General features: G+C 40.5%; 1 protein-coding gene across 1 annotated transcript in view; it reads left to right on the plus strand.

Annotated features, from left to right (window-relative positions):
- The first annotated feature begins 13,183 nt into the window (after positions 1–13,183).
- The window catches only part of CHRFAM7A (CHRNA7 (exons 5-10) and FAM7A (exons A-E) fusion), an 89,658-nt gene continuing 87,054 nt past the window's right edge, over positions 13,184–15,787 (plus strand). The window contains exons 1-2 of the mRNA XM_075575819.1: positions 13,184–13,665; positions 13,964–14,103. Of these exons, the coding sequence (XP_075431934.1) occupies positions 13,611–13,665; positions 13,964–14,103 (195 nt within the window). The 5' untranslated portion in view covers positions 13,184–13,610. The remainder of the gene's footprint in view (positions 13,666–13,963; positions 14,104–15,787) is intronic.

Genomic DNA, 15,787 nt, shown 5'->3' on the forward strand with positions numbered 1-15,787 from the left:
AAAAATCAATGTACAAGGTTGCATGGCCCGTTATATAGAATGTATTTTGCCTCTCATAAGCAGGGAAACAGGATTATAAAAACAGTTAGAAAGAAATGTATGAAAACAACCAAATGTATGCAATATTCATTACTGCATGATTTGCATCATATTAGTCATGCATTTGGGCAACACCTCCTAATCAATATTATAATTTCAATAGTTTACTAGAGTTTATTCTTATTTTTTTCTATGAGGCTGTTTTTGTTCTATGTTTCCTCTTTGTCTGGTCCAACCAAAACCCATTACTCATCTTGACCTTGCTTTTTCCCGTCGTACCTTTTGTTTTCATTCCAATCGTCCTACTGAAATATATTGCCACTGATGCGAGGGATCTTATGAAAATGTTAGAAAACTAATTAGACTGTAAGCTCTGTTTCAACTAGAAATGACTAATACTGAGCTAAAGCAATCACTACAATAATAAAGAAAGCATGGAGCTTTAGGCAAAGTGCGGCATGATCGCAAGGCCCAGGCTCACCCCATCCCCACCTTTTCCTCGCTCCAGCTGGAGTAGATAAATGCAGGCAGTGAGATAATCCCTCACTGCGTTTTCCCTCCCACCCTCCCCTTATGGTTAAATTCTGTTTTGTGTGAGTTATACTTGTATTGGATATATTTATATTTCAGGTGTCTGTTGGGGTTATATGGCCTCTGTTGTGTCGGCTGGTTGGGGGGTAAGTGCAGGGTGAACTTGCCAGACAGGGCTAAGTTATGGTAAGGCCTAGTGGTGGCCTGGTTGGCGAGTGGGCAGGGCTCATTGTGCTTTGAGTAATAAGCAATTTAAAGACTACAAGCATAATTTTCTGAAATAATTTCCCATTCAGTAATGTACTCTACCTCTCGTATTCCAAATGCTAGCCCCATTCCGAAGCAGCGACCCCGCTGTGTTAATTCTGATGGGGAATGAGTCTGGCCGCGGGAATTCTGCATGCTGTCGGGTGCCAGGAACATGCCATTGGCGGATATCTCAAGAAATGTGAGGTCCCCATATCAGAAAATAATGTGGTTCAGCGATCACATTTTCATCATTTTTATATTGTTTAATACATATAAACAGATTAAAAAAAGTTACTGTGCGCGTAGACAAAATATACTCAAGTTTGTTTTCATACCAGGCAAAGATTGACGTATAAAATGTATGCATTTATGTGGCATGTTCTGACGCACCTGCAACTAAATCTTTGATGCATACCATTTAATCATGTGCAACTGATGCAAACATGCCACTTCAATGCAATTCGCGCCCATCAACCATGCAACTTCTAGAACCGGGCGCTTCACTCGTACATGTCTGTGTTATATCAGAGCCAAATATCTGTTACGCGCCACTTGCCACATACTGTAGACCCCTTGGAAAAAGTATTGCCGACAAATGTATAGAAGTTGAAAGGTACAGTGTTTGAAACGATTTATATACTCAATGTGTTGATTGTTTTTCTCTCAGTATAATATTTTAACGCCTGTCTGGCACTTAACATAATGCGCACTTAGCATCACTAATAAAATGTCTGCTGTTTGTATTAGTTGCTATGTAAAACAGTGAAGGATTAACATAGAAGAAGGAGTGGCTCAGTGAGTAAAGACACTGACTGACACTGAGATTGCTGCAGGGGAGCCTGGTTCAATTCCCGGTGTCGGCTCCTTGTGACCTTGGGCAAGTCACTTTATCTCCCTGTGCCTCAGGCACCAAAACATAGATTGTAAGTTCTACGGGGCAGGGATCTGTGCCTGCAAAATGTCTCTGTAAAGTGCTGCGTACAATTAGCAGCGCTATACAAGAACATGCTATTATTATTATATTATTAACATAACCCCTACGTTATGTATTAACATCTCCATCCGCATCACTACTTTTTTCACCATAGAAACCTCCAAAGTAGTGTCAAGATTGGGGTCATGTTAAAAACACCCAGCAACAAATTCAGAGCATGTTAAAATCGGCTAATACAACATTGCAATCTAAATAAAATAAATTGTAAATATCATGTTTCATTTTTTTTAATGGAATAAGAGAGCAGTTCCCCATCTGGGCCCCTTTTTAAAAAATAGACAGGAAGCAGGTGGTCCAGAGAGCTGCATCGCAGTCATTTGTGCTCCATAGAACCAGGAAAGGTGCTGCCTGAACTTGCATTTAAATCCCCTTCGTGACGTGGGCCAACAGGAGGCCAAATCGGACGTCTTTGAAGCTGCCTATTGGCCCTGGAAGGGACCATACCGGTGCTACCTTCACCTTCAAGCCGGTGCTACCTTCACCTTCAAGCCGGTGCTACCTTCACCTTCAAGCCGGTGCTACCTTCATCTTCATAATGGTGCTACCTTCATCTTCATAACAGTGCTACCGTTACTTTCATGCCGATGCTACCTTCAGCTTCATGCCGGTGCTACCTTCAGCTTCATGCCGGTGCTACCTTCAGCTTCATGCCGGTGCTACCTTCAGCTTCATGCCGGTGCTACCTTCAGCTTCATGCCGGTGCTACCTTCAGCTTCATGCGGATGCTACCTTACTCTTCCTACCAGTGCTGCCTTCCTCTTCATACCGGCAGGATCATCAAGGCAAGGTAGGATGGCACAAGGCAGGCAGGACACGGCTTCAGAAAGAGTACAGGAAAACGGAACCTTGCATAGGCAAGGAAGAGAATGAAGCCTTATAAAGTGAGCAGGCAGGTGCAGGCAATAGATCCAGAATGAGGCTGACTTCCTGCCTCGGCGGCCATGTTGTAGAGGCAGACGTCCTGCTCGGTGGCCATGTTCGGAGATCCTTATAAGCTGTAAGTATCTCAGTAACCAGGGGTTCACCAGAGCTGAAAATTGTACGTTTCTTCTGTGGGAGCCCCATGCTACCTATCCATGTCATAAAAGGGGCGGGTAAATAAAAATTGAGATGGGGAACTGCAGATTTAACATTTTCAGTGCCCTTTTGCCATACGTGGTATGCGATGGACCCTCGCATGCCACATACGTCACGGGCTAATGCTTGTTTTCCAGGGGGTGATTGGGCACACCACTCTGATGGAGCCCGATTGAAATGGAAGTGAAGTCCCCTCTGCTTCCATTTCCTGTATCCAGGGACCAGCTGCATCATGATGAGGAAGCACACTCTCTCCCCCCCCCCCCCTCTCTAATATTCACCATTTCATAAAAAAAATTCTGGGGACGGAGCGCCCTCACCAGAATTTTTTTATTAGATAGAATATGAAATTGGTGCAAATTGGTGCACTCTTGGAGAGAAATTTAGAAAAAATGACATAACAGTCAGATAATGTATAAATAACATACCTTTAGTCATATTCTTACCCCCACCCTCCCCTCATCCTCTCTCACCCCCCATCCCCACATCCTCTCATTGCCCCATCCTCTCACCCCTCATTTTTTCTCTCCCCCATCCCTCAACCACGGAACCACAGAACCACAGAACCAGGGAACCACAGAAATACACAGACAAACTCTCTCACAGAGAGTCTCACAGAGACACACAACCTCACCGCTCTGTCCTCCACCTTGGCCCACCCCCAAGATCCTGACACCTCCTCGTGTTTGGCTGGATTACCCAGAAGCAGCCAATCAGGATGGAGGAAACTGCCCAGCCCCCTAGCAACAGCCCTGCTCTCTCCCAGCTCCGCCAGGTCACTAAGTCCAGAGAGGTAATACCGGTATACACATAATGTACATGTCCAGTATTACATCTCATTTTTTACTGGACAGTGTCCAAATACACCACAGTATAGTTCAATACTGGACACCTAGCAACCCTACGTCTGATCCATGCTTCATATCAAGATTTACAGTACCAATGCTTTCTGTCTCAGAAGTGTCAGATGACCAATTACCTACTCTGTTGTATCAGCTTCATTTGTCATGAATCAGACACTACATCTGAATGACTGAACTTGTCTTTTCACCTTCATTTCAAGAACTGTCAGAGGTGGCAGTCACAAAAGAACCGTTTAGCTTCTAGTCGGCCACCCATAATTGATGGTCTCGTTTCACGTCTGTTACCCATCAGAGGCATATCTGCTCTAATTCCAAGCGTCATGATCGCCGATCAAGCCAGTTCTGGTCACACAGAGGTCTCCCTTAAGGGGGTGCGGGGGCAGGGAATCGTGACCCTGACTTCACTGCCGCACCCGGAACCAGATCTGAATATTCTTGCCTGTCCAGACACCAGATCTAAGGTCACGGGTCGGTTATTATATTCCCTACCAGTGCCCTTCGAGTCCGTCTTCTGGACTGCAGTTAGCAACGTACGCAAACGTAACACCTTCTAGGGGACCGCCAAGAGAGTTCTTAGCCGGTCAAATGTTAGTGTACAGATCTTCTAATACCTTAGAGGTCTCCTGTTCAATATATAAAAATATAATCTGTACTCTTTATAAATAGAAAGGAGAACATATTTGAAATCTGTTGAAGTATCACGTATAAGAAAACTATTGGTACCAAGTATAAGAACGAACCAATATCATTACATTTCAACAACCACCAAATAACACCAACGACTGAAAATTTGCCCAATCAGCACTAGATGTCAGTGTTGAGTTTAACATTTGTTTAAAGAAAAGTTAGGTCTGCTCATGCACGCAGGCGATGGGGAAAATAATTATTTCTATTTAAATAAAGTTTTCTATACAATGCATTGAGCAGCTACAGATGCAGCACATCTTGAATAGTAAATATGTTCGTTTTTAAAAATTTTTTTAATTTGGCAGAACGAGTCCATGGTTGTTTTCCGCATAGCTATATTCTGTTTTTATCATCTATTCAACCTTGAGCTCCAATATTATTTAGTTACATTAAAAAATATTCATACATACAGCTTAATTCTTATCTATTAATGGGCATTTGTCAAAGGTGTGTTGTTTCTGTATTATGTTTGTCATTTGGTATGCTTCATTTTCCTTATTTGCCCTAATTAGGAAAAAGAAGGATGTCCCCCAGCGCATATTAAACAGAGAAAACAGTGTATTAATAAACAAATTATTGCAATTAATTAGTTAATGGAACAGGTGTATTCACAGATGAACTTGTAGTTTAAAATTCCATTATCGCAATAATGTTCCCAAATTTCAACTCAATATATTGATAAACAGATTCTTGTAGCTGGCTAATTATTAAAACAAATACATTCCCAGATCAACTTGAAATTCTGTCAATACAGCAATACCACCAAATGTGGTTAATATTGCACTTCAAACCAGGTTTCAGGTTTATGAGATAAAGGATGGATTTAATTAAGGTGGCTTTCCCCTGACCTTGCAACTTCTAATCCTCCAGTATTTCTAAATGGCAGCAGAGGTACTTTCTTATTTCAATCGGGGTATTTAGAGGAGAAGCTGCACCTGAAGATATTTTCCTCTTGTTTGCTCCTAATAAATGAAAAGGAGATGAACGGTTTGGGCCTCTCTGTATCCACAAGGAGCATGAATCACTCCCTACGGTCTTCTCAATTAACGTCGCTCCCTTCCTCTGTTAACACACGAGAACACTGATCTGCTCCCGGGATCCCAAGCAGAGGTTTGGCTCACGCATACCTAATTCACTCTGTCGTTTTCCCCTAAAAATACAGACTCAATTGATGTATACAGTACGAATATAAGGTCATGCCATTTTCTCATACAACTATTATCCATATTGATGCCTAATGCGAACAGAGAACTCTGTACAAATTATAATGTTTAAGGGCATTATTCTATATCTGCCAAAAGCAGCTTTCCAAAATTCACCATAGATTTTAATGGGCATTTTCAGCTGTAAATGGTCTGAATGAAGACTATAGATTTACCCCCTAAGGCTAAGGCCCCGGTATCTCCGCTGCAATGCGCGCCCGCGAGATTGGCGGCGCGTGCAGCTGATTCCTTGGTTTGCAGCTCACTGCAGGAAGAGAGACCGGGGGGGGGGGCATGACGGGGGAGTGACGGGGGAGCGGCCATGACGTCACCCGGCAGGTTCGCCCTCATTGGCTGATTCTATTCTATTGAGAGTAGGAGCAACCCTCGCCCCAGCGCTGCAGCCCCCCCTCGCAGCGGGCCCAGCGCAATTGAGGGGAGGGATCTCGTCCGTGCAGCGTCCGCCACAGCGGACGCTGTAGTAGGCAGCGGGTCAAGGCCTAAGCCAGGTATTCTCAACTCCAGCCCTCAAGATCCCGAAACAGGTCAGGTTTTCAGGATATCGCTCCTTCAGCACAGATGGCTCAATCAGTTCCTGATTCAGCACAGATGGCTCAATCAGGGGCTCAGACACTGATTGAACCACCTGTGCTGAAGCAAGGATAGCCTTAAAACCTGACCGGTTGGGAGTCTTGAGGACTGAAGTTGAGAACTAACCCCTGTCCCAACCAGTTAACGAACCAAGAAATGCAGTTATTTGCCACAACAATATTGCAATGTGCTTTATTATAGTTGCCTATTCTGCCTTTTCTTACACACACACACACACACACACACACACACACACACACACACACACACACACACACACACACACACACACACACACACACACACACACACACACACCCTTCTAAACTACTTTATCCAAACGAATGCAGTGAAATTACATAAGAGTGAGCCAAATGTATCGAGCAAATCTGCTTACCTTCAAAAGCAAAGTACTAAAAACCCGCATAAGGACATAAGGAAAGCCGACATAATGCCTCCCCTTACTTGCGATTTAACCTTGTCTCATTATAATGATACATTTTCTTTAGCTCTCACAATATAATAACTGACACAGCACAGAGAATGCCAATATGTGTAGCACTTCATATTACAAATAGGAATTGTCATTGTGCTACTTGACCTGAGATATCTTTCACTTGTCAGTTTCCACTGTTGAAAAGTGAGACTTGTATATTGCTGTACGTGTTTCACCTCTGCGTTTCTCTAACATGGACTATTTATGGAATACGCAATTAAGACAAACAAATTCCTCAAAATGCAGGTCTCATTTACTAACCTGAACCTGGCGCACTTGACATAAATCCGTGGTCCCCCCCCCTGCCCCCAATTTGCTGGTAAAATAGACTTTACATTTGTTGATGTTTTTGTGAAAAAAACTCCAGACATGGCGGCGAGGTCACGGATAGAAAGTAGCACTGTTCTCTTCCAAGGACGTAACAACGTTCTGCTGGCAGTCTGATCGAGCCTGACCCTGCAGCCATTCTGTGTCCACCGGGCAGATGCCAGTGTCCTGGAAGGTTGGTGGACCACACGTCGTCTCTGTGGGAACACCCAATTCAGGTAAGTAACAAAAAAAAGAGATTCAAAATATTGAGCAGGTGGGACTGCAGCTTTTGTGATTAGAAACCCCCTTCCCAACCTCTTTGATGCTTGAGGGGCCAGTATGCCCCTAACTAAGCCATAAAGGACAAAAAGTCACAGATTTGTTACATAATTTTACTTGTGATCTTGTGATTTGCGCTAAAGATTTGCAACTGAAATTTGCATAGTCAGATCGAATACTAGTTCACATCTTTACCAGGCCCCTGGGTATGTCAGGGTTAAATAGATGGGCTGAAGGAGCGGCTCAGTGAGTAAAAACACTGAATGAAAACAATGACACTGACTTCGAAGCAGGGGAGTCTGGGTCAAATTCTGCTATCAGCTCCTTGTGACCTTGGGCAAGTCACTTTATCCCCTTGTGCCTCAGGCACCAAAAACATAGATTGTAAGCTCTGCGGGGCAGGGACCAGTGCCTGGAAAAATTCTATGTACAGTGCTCTGTGCAAGAAAAAAAACTATTTATTATTATATTTGCTTTATTTGGATAATCGCACATTTATAAAAATCTAGATTAAAGCAGTATCACAATCCTGGAGTCCGCCACGAGTGAGATTTAATCATACATGGGGCGGACTGGGTACTCTTGGCTGCCAGAAATTTACAATGCATTACACACATCCCTGACAGTAAAGTGATTCATTTTTCATCTCTAATTTTGCTATTGGTTTGCCATTGTCACTAGGCGCTTCTAGTCTCTATGGCACCAAAGGGGTTGAGTGCTCATCTTGAAGCCTTTCCCCATTCTTACCATTTGGAGTGATTGCAAGTACTAATCAATAATAGAGAATTACAATATACTGGGATGCATGTAATAAGCCGTGCAATACATCACAATTGTGTGCGTCTATGTACTAACTGTGGCTAATACTATACACGATACATAAAGCTTGGCCCCAGCAGACGCACTTACCAGAATGCCCTCCTACTGTCTCTGTACGTTTTCCCTGCCAATTAGATTGCAAGCTCTTCGGAGCAAGGACTACTCTTCCACAATGTTACTTTTATGTCTGATGCACTTATTCCCATGATGTGTTATTTGTAGTTATTTGTTATTTATATGATTGTCAAGTGTATTACTACTGTGAAGCGCTATGTACATTAATGGCGCTATATAAATAAAGACATACATACATTCTTACCTAAATTTCTCAATCCGTGAGAGCAGCGTAAAAAAATATAATACATTTGTCCTGGCGCCCGGAGAAGGGCTGCGCTTTGCGTACTAATGCTGGTGGTTTGTACTGAAAAAGCACGTTTCTAAACTAAAAATGTATTTGACACAGCAGGATGTTTCATTACGTAGGTTAACAAAAATTTTTTTTTTTTGACAGTATGGCTATCATAAGTAATATTACACTAATCATTTATATTTACTCGAACTAATTAGAAATACAAAAATATACATAATTCTGTTTTCATTTCAATTGTATCAATCATGTATTCAACATGACACATTGCATTAAAAATGATTCCAAACAACCAATTACTGTATGTGTCAGGTGCATGAAGTCTTCACACATACGATACACGTTTTAGCACGGAAATCCTGATGCAGAAGTAAACAGTATTTGAAAGTTACCATTTCCTACACTTGAAGCTGTAGACCAAGCAATATTCTACATGTGTTTTTTTTTAAATAAATCAGTTCTGTAATATGAGAAAATACCTGTAGCATTTTTTTTAAAGAACTCTGAATTACATTTTTAATGTATTATAATGTAGCAGGCCTTTTTTGTTTCTATAGCAACCATTTACAAAGTCACAGATACTGAGTCAATACTCCTCTGCAGTCATTTAGTGAGTCCCCAAGCCGAATCTTCGCCAATCGATCACAGGAGAACGGATCGATCGGCAATTTAGCTAATTACTTATCATTGTGTGGATTGTATTGATGCGCATATTTAATGGGGAGGGGGAAACGACAGCTTGGACTGCTGCTTTAACAACTACAAGAAGTGTTTGATTTTCATTGACTAAGAGAAAGGGGGAATAAATGCTATATAAAACATGCAGTTCTTGTGTTCGCTAAGCAAGTCTTCCCTAGCTTCTCCTGTGTCACCATCTGCTCACTTCCCAAATAACTAATGCAAGTGGGTGTAAGGCAGGAGTAGCACAGTTATGGTGCTGCAGGAGTAGCACAGTTATGAAGCTGCAGGGGAGGCTCAGTAACAAAAGACACTGGGGCATATTCTATATTGCTTTGATAACTTTGCTGCCATCTCGAACGGTTTGGCATTACCCCATCGAACGGTTTGTCATTTTGTGCTACCACGGTATTCAGAAAGAATCTGAAACCATTTCCAAGCTGTCACATGGTACTTCAACCAATCAGATTGGGGTTGTACCATGTGATGCCTCACATGGTATATTCACAATCGGATTGGTTGTAGTACCATGTGATGGCAACCATTTTTTTTAAGGATGTTACGTACCTCCCTTTAAGATGACGTCACATCCTTAAAAAAAAAAAAAAAGAACTCTGTTACATGGTAGACCAGCCAATCAGATTGGGGGTGTACTATTTGACACTCAAATGTGACATCACAGGCCTTATGCAGTATAAGGCATGTCCCGTCTCATTTGGGCTTAAGAAGCTGACTGGACAACATCTGCCCCATTGGATTACAAGTTAAGAAGACAGAAGAAAAGAATGAAGAACTCACCGTCATTGCGTCGAGGGTCAGAGTTGGTGCTCGCGTAGGACGGTGGTGAAGACATCAATGGTAAGAAAAATATTGATTGTATTGTATTTAATTGTTTTGTTTTTTTGGTTGCCCATTGACTGCCAATGTGTTTATCTATGCCCCTTTCGTGCTGTAGATAAACACAGTAGTAACAAGCAATGAATTTGTTGGCAAATGCTTGTTATAATTTAATTGTTATGTTTTGCATTTTTGGTTATTGTTTCCGTTTTTTGATTTTAATGCTCCTCGGAGCAGGGACTCTTCTCCCTTAATGTTACTTTTTATGTCTGAAGCAGTTATTCCCATGACCTGTTATTTATATCATTGGTTATTTATATGATTTATTACTGTGAAGAGCTATGTACATTAATGGCGCTATATTAATAAAGACATACAATACAATAGTTTTTGTTATGTTTTGTATTTTTGGTTATTGTTTTTATGTAATTTTTTTGTATTTTTAGGGCTTGTTTTTTTTAATTGTTATGTATTTTTGGTGCTTGGTTTTATTTCATTGTTGTATATTTTTGGTGGTTGATTTTTTGAATTGTTGTGTATTTTTGGTGCTTGTTTTTTTTTTTAGGTTGCCCATTGACTGCCATTGGCGGTGAAGCGGCCAGGGGAGAGATGTCCTGGCGGCGAGGTTAGTGGCGGCTAAACGCTGACGTCAAATTGCTTGACGCAAAACAGTCATGGCCAAATGTTCTAGACCGCTCCCCCCCTGGTTTCAACCCTGTAAAAACAATGAGGTACAGTTAAGACCATTTTTAATACCCGAGTGTTTTTCCAGTGCATTTTCTCCCACACCTTAACTTAAAAGTGCTTAGAGTGAATGATAGATGAGACAGCTATTTAGTATAGTTGTTTGAAAATGATCTTGTAAGATTAAATGCACATTTTAAATACATTTACCCTTTGAAAGCTGCCACTCTGCTAACAGGAGTACAGAAGGGGTGGTACTATGGAGGTATAATATATGAAGAAAAATTGGTATTGTGTGTTTTTTACCCCAAGATAACTCACTTTCTAAGTGAATTGCTGAATTACAATTAAAAAGGAGTATGTTCAGGGGAAATCATGTTTAACAATATTGTGTCATGTCTTCAATTTTAATGAGACATAAGTGCTAAAATCTCACTTCTGTACAAAAAAACAGATAGTAATAACCCTGTAAATCAAACCAAAATATCCTCCGGCTTCTTTAAATAACATTGACTCCAGCAAATAAAAAGGGGTCCCAGTTATTAGGAACAAGTTAATCATGAATTGATATTTTACACAGGTAGAGTCTTATATTAGTAAATAATAAAGTCATTGTTTCCCTTATTATGGGTGCTGCTACAATACATGAACCAACACTACAAGAACAGTGTAAAACCAGTGCTGTTTTTATATTGGAATGTGAGATGTAGGACACTGATCTGACTGTGGTTACATGTATAAGACGGTTGAAACGTCTGAACAGTCTGAACCAGTTCTGTCTGTGACATTTTTCATCCACATGTTAGGCGAGCAGTGGTTGAAGTTACCCTGTACTAGGGCCAGGTGGCAGCCCTACCTGTATCCCACTCTCCGAATCTCACTCTGTTTGAAACCTATCCTCCAGAGCACACATTCTGTGCTGTGAAGTTTGCACCACTGTCCCCTGATAACAGTCCTCACATGAACCTTTGTCATTCTGACAGATCTGATTACTGCTAGCAGCAAATCCATGGCAGGCACAAGTTCATATTAGCAGGGAGATGTGGATTTCTGGCCCAATGGACATTTTCATGCTTAGTGAAGTCAACACAATCATTCCTGAGTATTTTAGCTGTGGGCATTGAGGGATTTTGCAAGAATCTCAAGGGAGAAGGGATTGAATGCTGTCTAAACTCCTCAAATACTCCATGCTGTCCGAGTCATATACACACAATAGTATAGGGCGGTCATCACATCATATAGAATGCTTAAGATAAAGTAGAGTATACGGTGTGCCTCATACTACTGAGTGTGACACCCTTACAGGAACAGATTTTTTATGATTCCTTAGAATAAATGGCATTGTAGGAGCTTTTGAAACCACAAAAGCGGTGGTTCTTCTGTACGTTCCTCCTACATACCAATTAGATTGTAAGCTCCTCGGAGCAGGGACTCCTCTTCCTAAATGTTACGTTTGTCTGAAGCACTTATTCCCATGACCTGTTATGAATATTATTTGTTATTTATATGATTACCACATGTATTACTACTGTGAAGCGCTATGTACATCAATGGCGCTATACAAATAAAGACATACAATATAATACAATACAAAGGTCTCTGTTCCAAATGTGCTGTTTGTTTGGTGACATTTGAAAAGAACGTGAAGTTATTGTTCAACAACAAGTATTTAGTATTGCGTGTGTGTGTGTGTGTGTGTTTGTGTTCAGTATTGGCTTTAACAGGAAATCATGAATTGAATATTTACATCAGGTCACCCTATTCTTTCCCCCAAATCCTCAATATGATCATGCAATAGTAATCTCTTGTATACATTCTTATAGAAGGAATAGAAATTAAAGTTACAATAACATATTAATAACATGTAAACATAACTGAATTGTAAGCTCTGTGGTTCTTTGGAGGGGATCTATTTACCTTTTGTGTATATATGTATGTATGTGTGTGTGTGTGTGTGTGTGTGTGTGTGTATATATATATATATATATATATATATATATAATATATATATATATATTTTATATATATATATATATATATATATTGCAATATATATATATTGCAATATTGTTATATTTGTATATTATGTACTATTATTGTGTAAAACCCATTGTACTGCACTGTTGAAAATGTTGTTACCTTCTAAATAAATGACAAGACTAATAGTAAACAAGAATGTAACTAAAGTGCAGGTGTCACTATCCATTCATAAAAAGGCAAAGTGTAAAAGTGCAAGCAATATAATAAAATAAATATTGATCTCAATAACTGATCACATATTTCCCTTTTACCAAACACAACAGACAACACTAGGACATTCTCTTAGAGATTCCGAAAAAAAAATGACAAAAAAACCCTTAGTTTGGGAAATCCAATTTTACACAGATGCTATTCAGAAATGAATGGGTTAACACACCATCATATAACACAGACTGTACACGCTGGGCTGCATCTCCCCCTCCTCCTCTCCAGGTTCGTATTGAGACAATATAAGATCCCATGAGCAGACCTCACACTATAGTGAGAGTGAGAGAGGGGACCCAGCCTCACGTGGAGGAAGCTGGATGCTGCTATAACCCTGCTGCACTGCCTGGGCTGCAGCTCACATCTACAGGAGCAGAGCGATGACATGATCACCATTCTGGGATACCTCCAGTGAAATACAAAACCCCCACAACCAGCCCTATTACCTATGTGATCTCAGACACAGGATCTGTGCACTTCATCAGCTGCCACTATCTACTGACTCACCATATCCCAGCCTGCCTGACTCTACAATATATAGCTGGGAAGCAGATCTCGTGAGGCAGCTCTCCAAACCTCTTCTGCTTATTTCCATCGGATCATAAACTTTCTTCTTTTTTTACCACTGGGAATTTGAAGACCTTTTTTGATCTGATCTGCTACGATGGGAGCAGGGGTGTTCCATGTCTGGATGATTATTGCAGCCTGCCTGATAAACGGTAATTTGATCTTCTCATTGCCTTGCTTTCCCCTCCTATTAACCATACTGTGATTTAAAGCTATTTTATAGCACAATTATTATTCCATTCAACCCATGCATCTGTTACATTAGAAACATGCACTTGTAATAGACTGAAGTATATATGAAGGACATAATAATGTTAGAAGTGATGCTTTTTACCATTGCAGCTAATGATATGACAATGTGTGTATGCCTGTAGCACAGGGCAATAATAAATAATGTCTGTATTACCATGATCATGTTAACACATCAGGTGCTGGTTTATGTTTCTGTAGTGTCCCTGCAAGGAGAGTACCAGAGGAAGCTCTACAAGGAATTACTGAAGAATTACAATCCTTTAGAGAGACCAGTAGCCAACGATTCCCACCCTCTCACTGTCTACTTTGGATTGAGCCTTATGCAGATCATGGATGTGGTAAATATGACTGTTAATTGTTATTCAGAAGACGCTAACATATCCTGCAACCCAGTACAGTGGGGAGATCTGTACAGTGAGGACAAGAGTTTCATGTTCCCCTCTCTAGAGGCTGCTCTGATCATCATGGAACTCCCCAGCTCTGCTAAATGGGACAGGGAAGGGATGTAAACTTAACAATATTATCCTATGCTTATGAATGTGGTCGTTTTGCTAAATATATGGATTTGTATTTATTCAGAAGACGACAATATATTTTGGGGCGCTGTAACGTTGGCGGTGACATACTGTGATAAAAAACAGATAATAAATACAATTTGGAATAGTTGAATACATTCCAAGTTATTGTGGGTAATGCTTGTAGGAGGGTATTATTAAACTATGAATTTGATACCCACTGCTTAGAAAATGAATTCATTGAAGCTATGGAAGGTATTGGGGTATTTTATTGATTGGTACACATTCATTCACAAATGATGATTACAATGTATGTCTGTTGGGTCTTGAATCCAGGTGACCCAATCTCAGTGGCTGTATGTATGTGATAAATTACAAATATAATATTTGTTACTAATGTCCTGCGTGATTGAAAAATGGAGAAATGTGCCTATATTTTTGTGCTGATGTTTAGTATTGTACATTTGCGTAAGATTTAAGGGACCTGGGAAATGGTTTTTTTCCAGATGAGGATCGACTGAGCTTCAAAAGTTGTTGAATGTGAAATTTCTGAGTAAATGTGTACTTCAGCATTGTGGTACCTTTTTTATTTGGACTAACAATTGATATTATAAGATAAGCTTTCAAGAGTTCTCCTCTCTTCCTTAGGTCAGCAATACTGATTTACAAAGATTTCACGTATCCAGGATACAGGGCAATTGCTTGACCTGAGGAAGCGACAGAACTGTCAAAATCTTGTCTCATAATACCAATTATTAGTCCACATTAAAAAGGTATCACCTAATACTGAAGTACTCATTTACTCTGCACTATCGCAACTGGACTAACAACTTTTTCTATTTAATTCATGAATATGAAATACAACTTATCAATAAACGCAGACTAAAGCAGCAAAAATTGTGTTATTTCAGTCCCTATCGTCTATGTACTGTATTTCCATCTCTCATACAGTAGTAGTTTTTTTCAGCTTGCTTCAGTCTCTAAAATATCACACAGTATTTGCAGTTTAAACACTGTGTGATGCTGTAGAGCTGTGATTTCCAACCTTTTTTTGTCTAAGAAACCTTACAATTATGTTGGGAAATTCTGAGGAACCCCTAACCCTCTCTATTAGCGAGTCTAAGATCAGATGCATTGTAAGGAACCCCATCCATCTCTAATAGCGTGTCTAAGATCAGATGCATTGTAAGGAACCCCAACCATCTCTAATAGTGCGTCTGACATCAGATGCATTGTAAGGAACCCCAACCATCTCTAATAGCGTGTATGAGATCAGATGCACTTTAAGGAACCCCAACTCACTCTAATAGTGCACCTGAGATCAGATGCATTGTAAGGAACCCCAACCATCTCTAATAGCACGTCTAAGATCAGATGCATTGTAAGGAACCCCAACCATCTCTAATAGAGCGTCTGACATCAGATGCATTGTAAAGAACCCAACCTTCACTAATAGCGCGTGTGACATCAGATGCATTGTAAAGAACCCCAACTCTCTCTAATAGCG

Source organism: Ascaphus truei, chromosome 18 (assembly GCF_040206685.1).
Source record: "Ascaphus truei isolate aAscTru1 chromosome 18, aAscTru1.hap1, whole genome shotgun sequence".
NCBI lineage: Eukaryota > Metazoa > Chordata > Amphibia > Anura > Ascaphidae > Ascaphus > Ascaphus truei.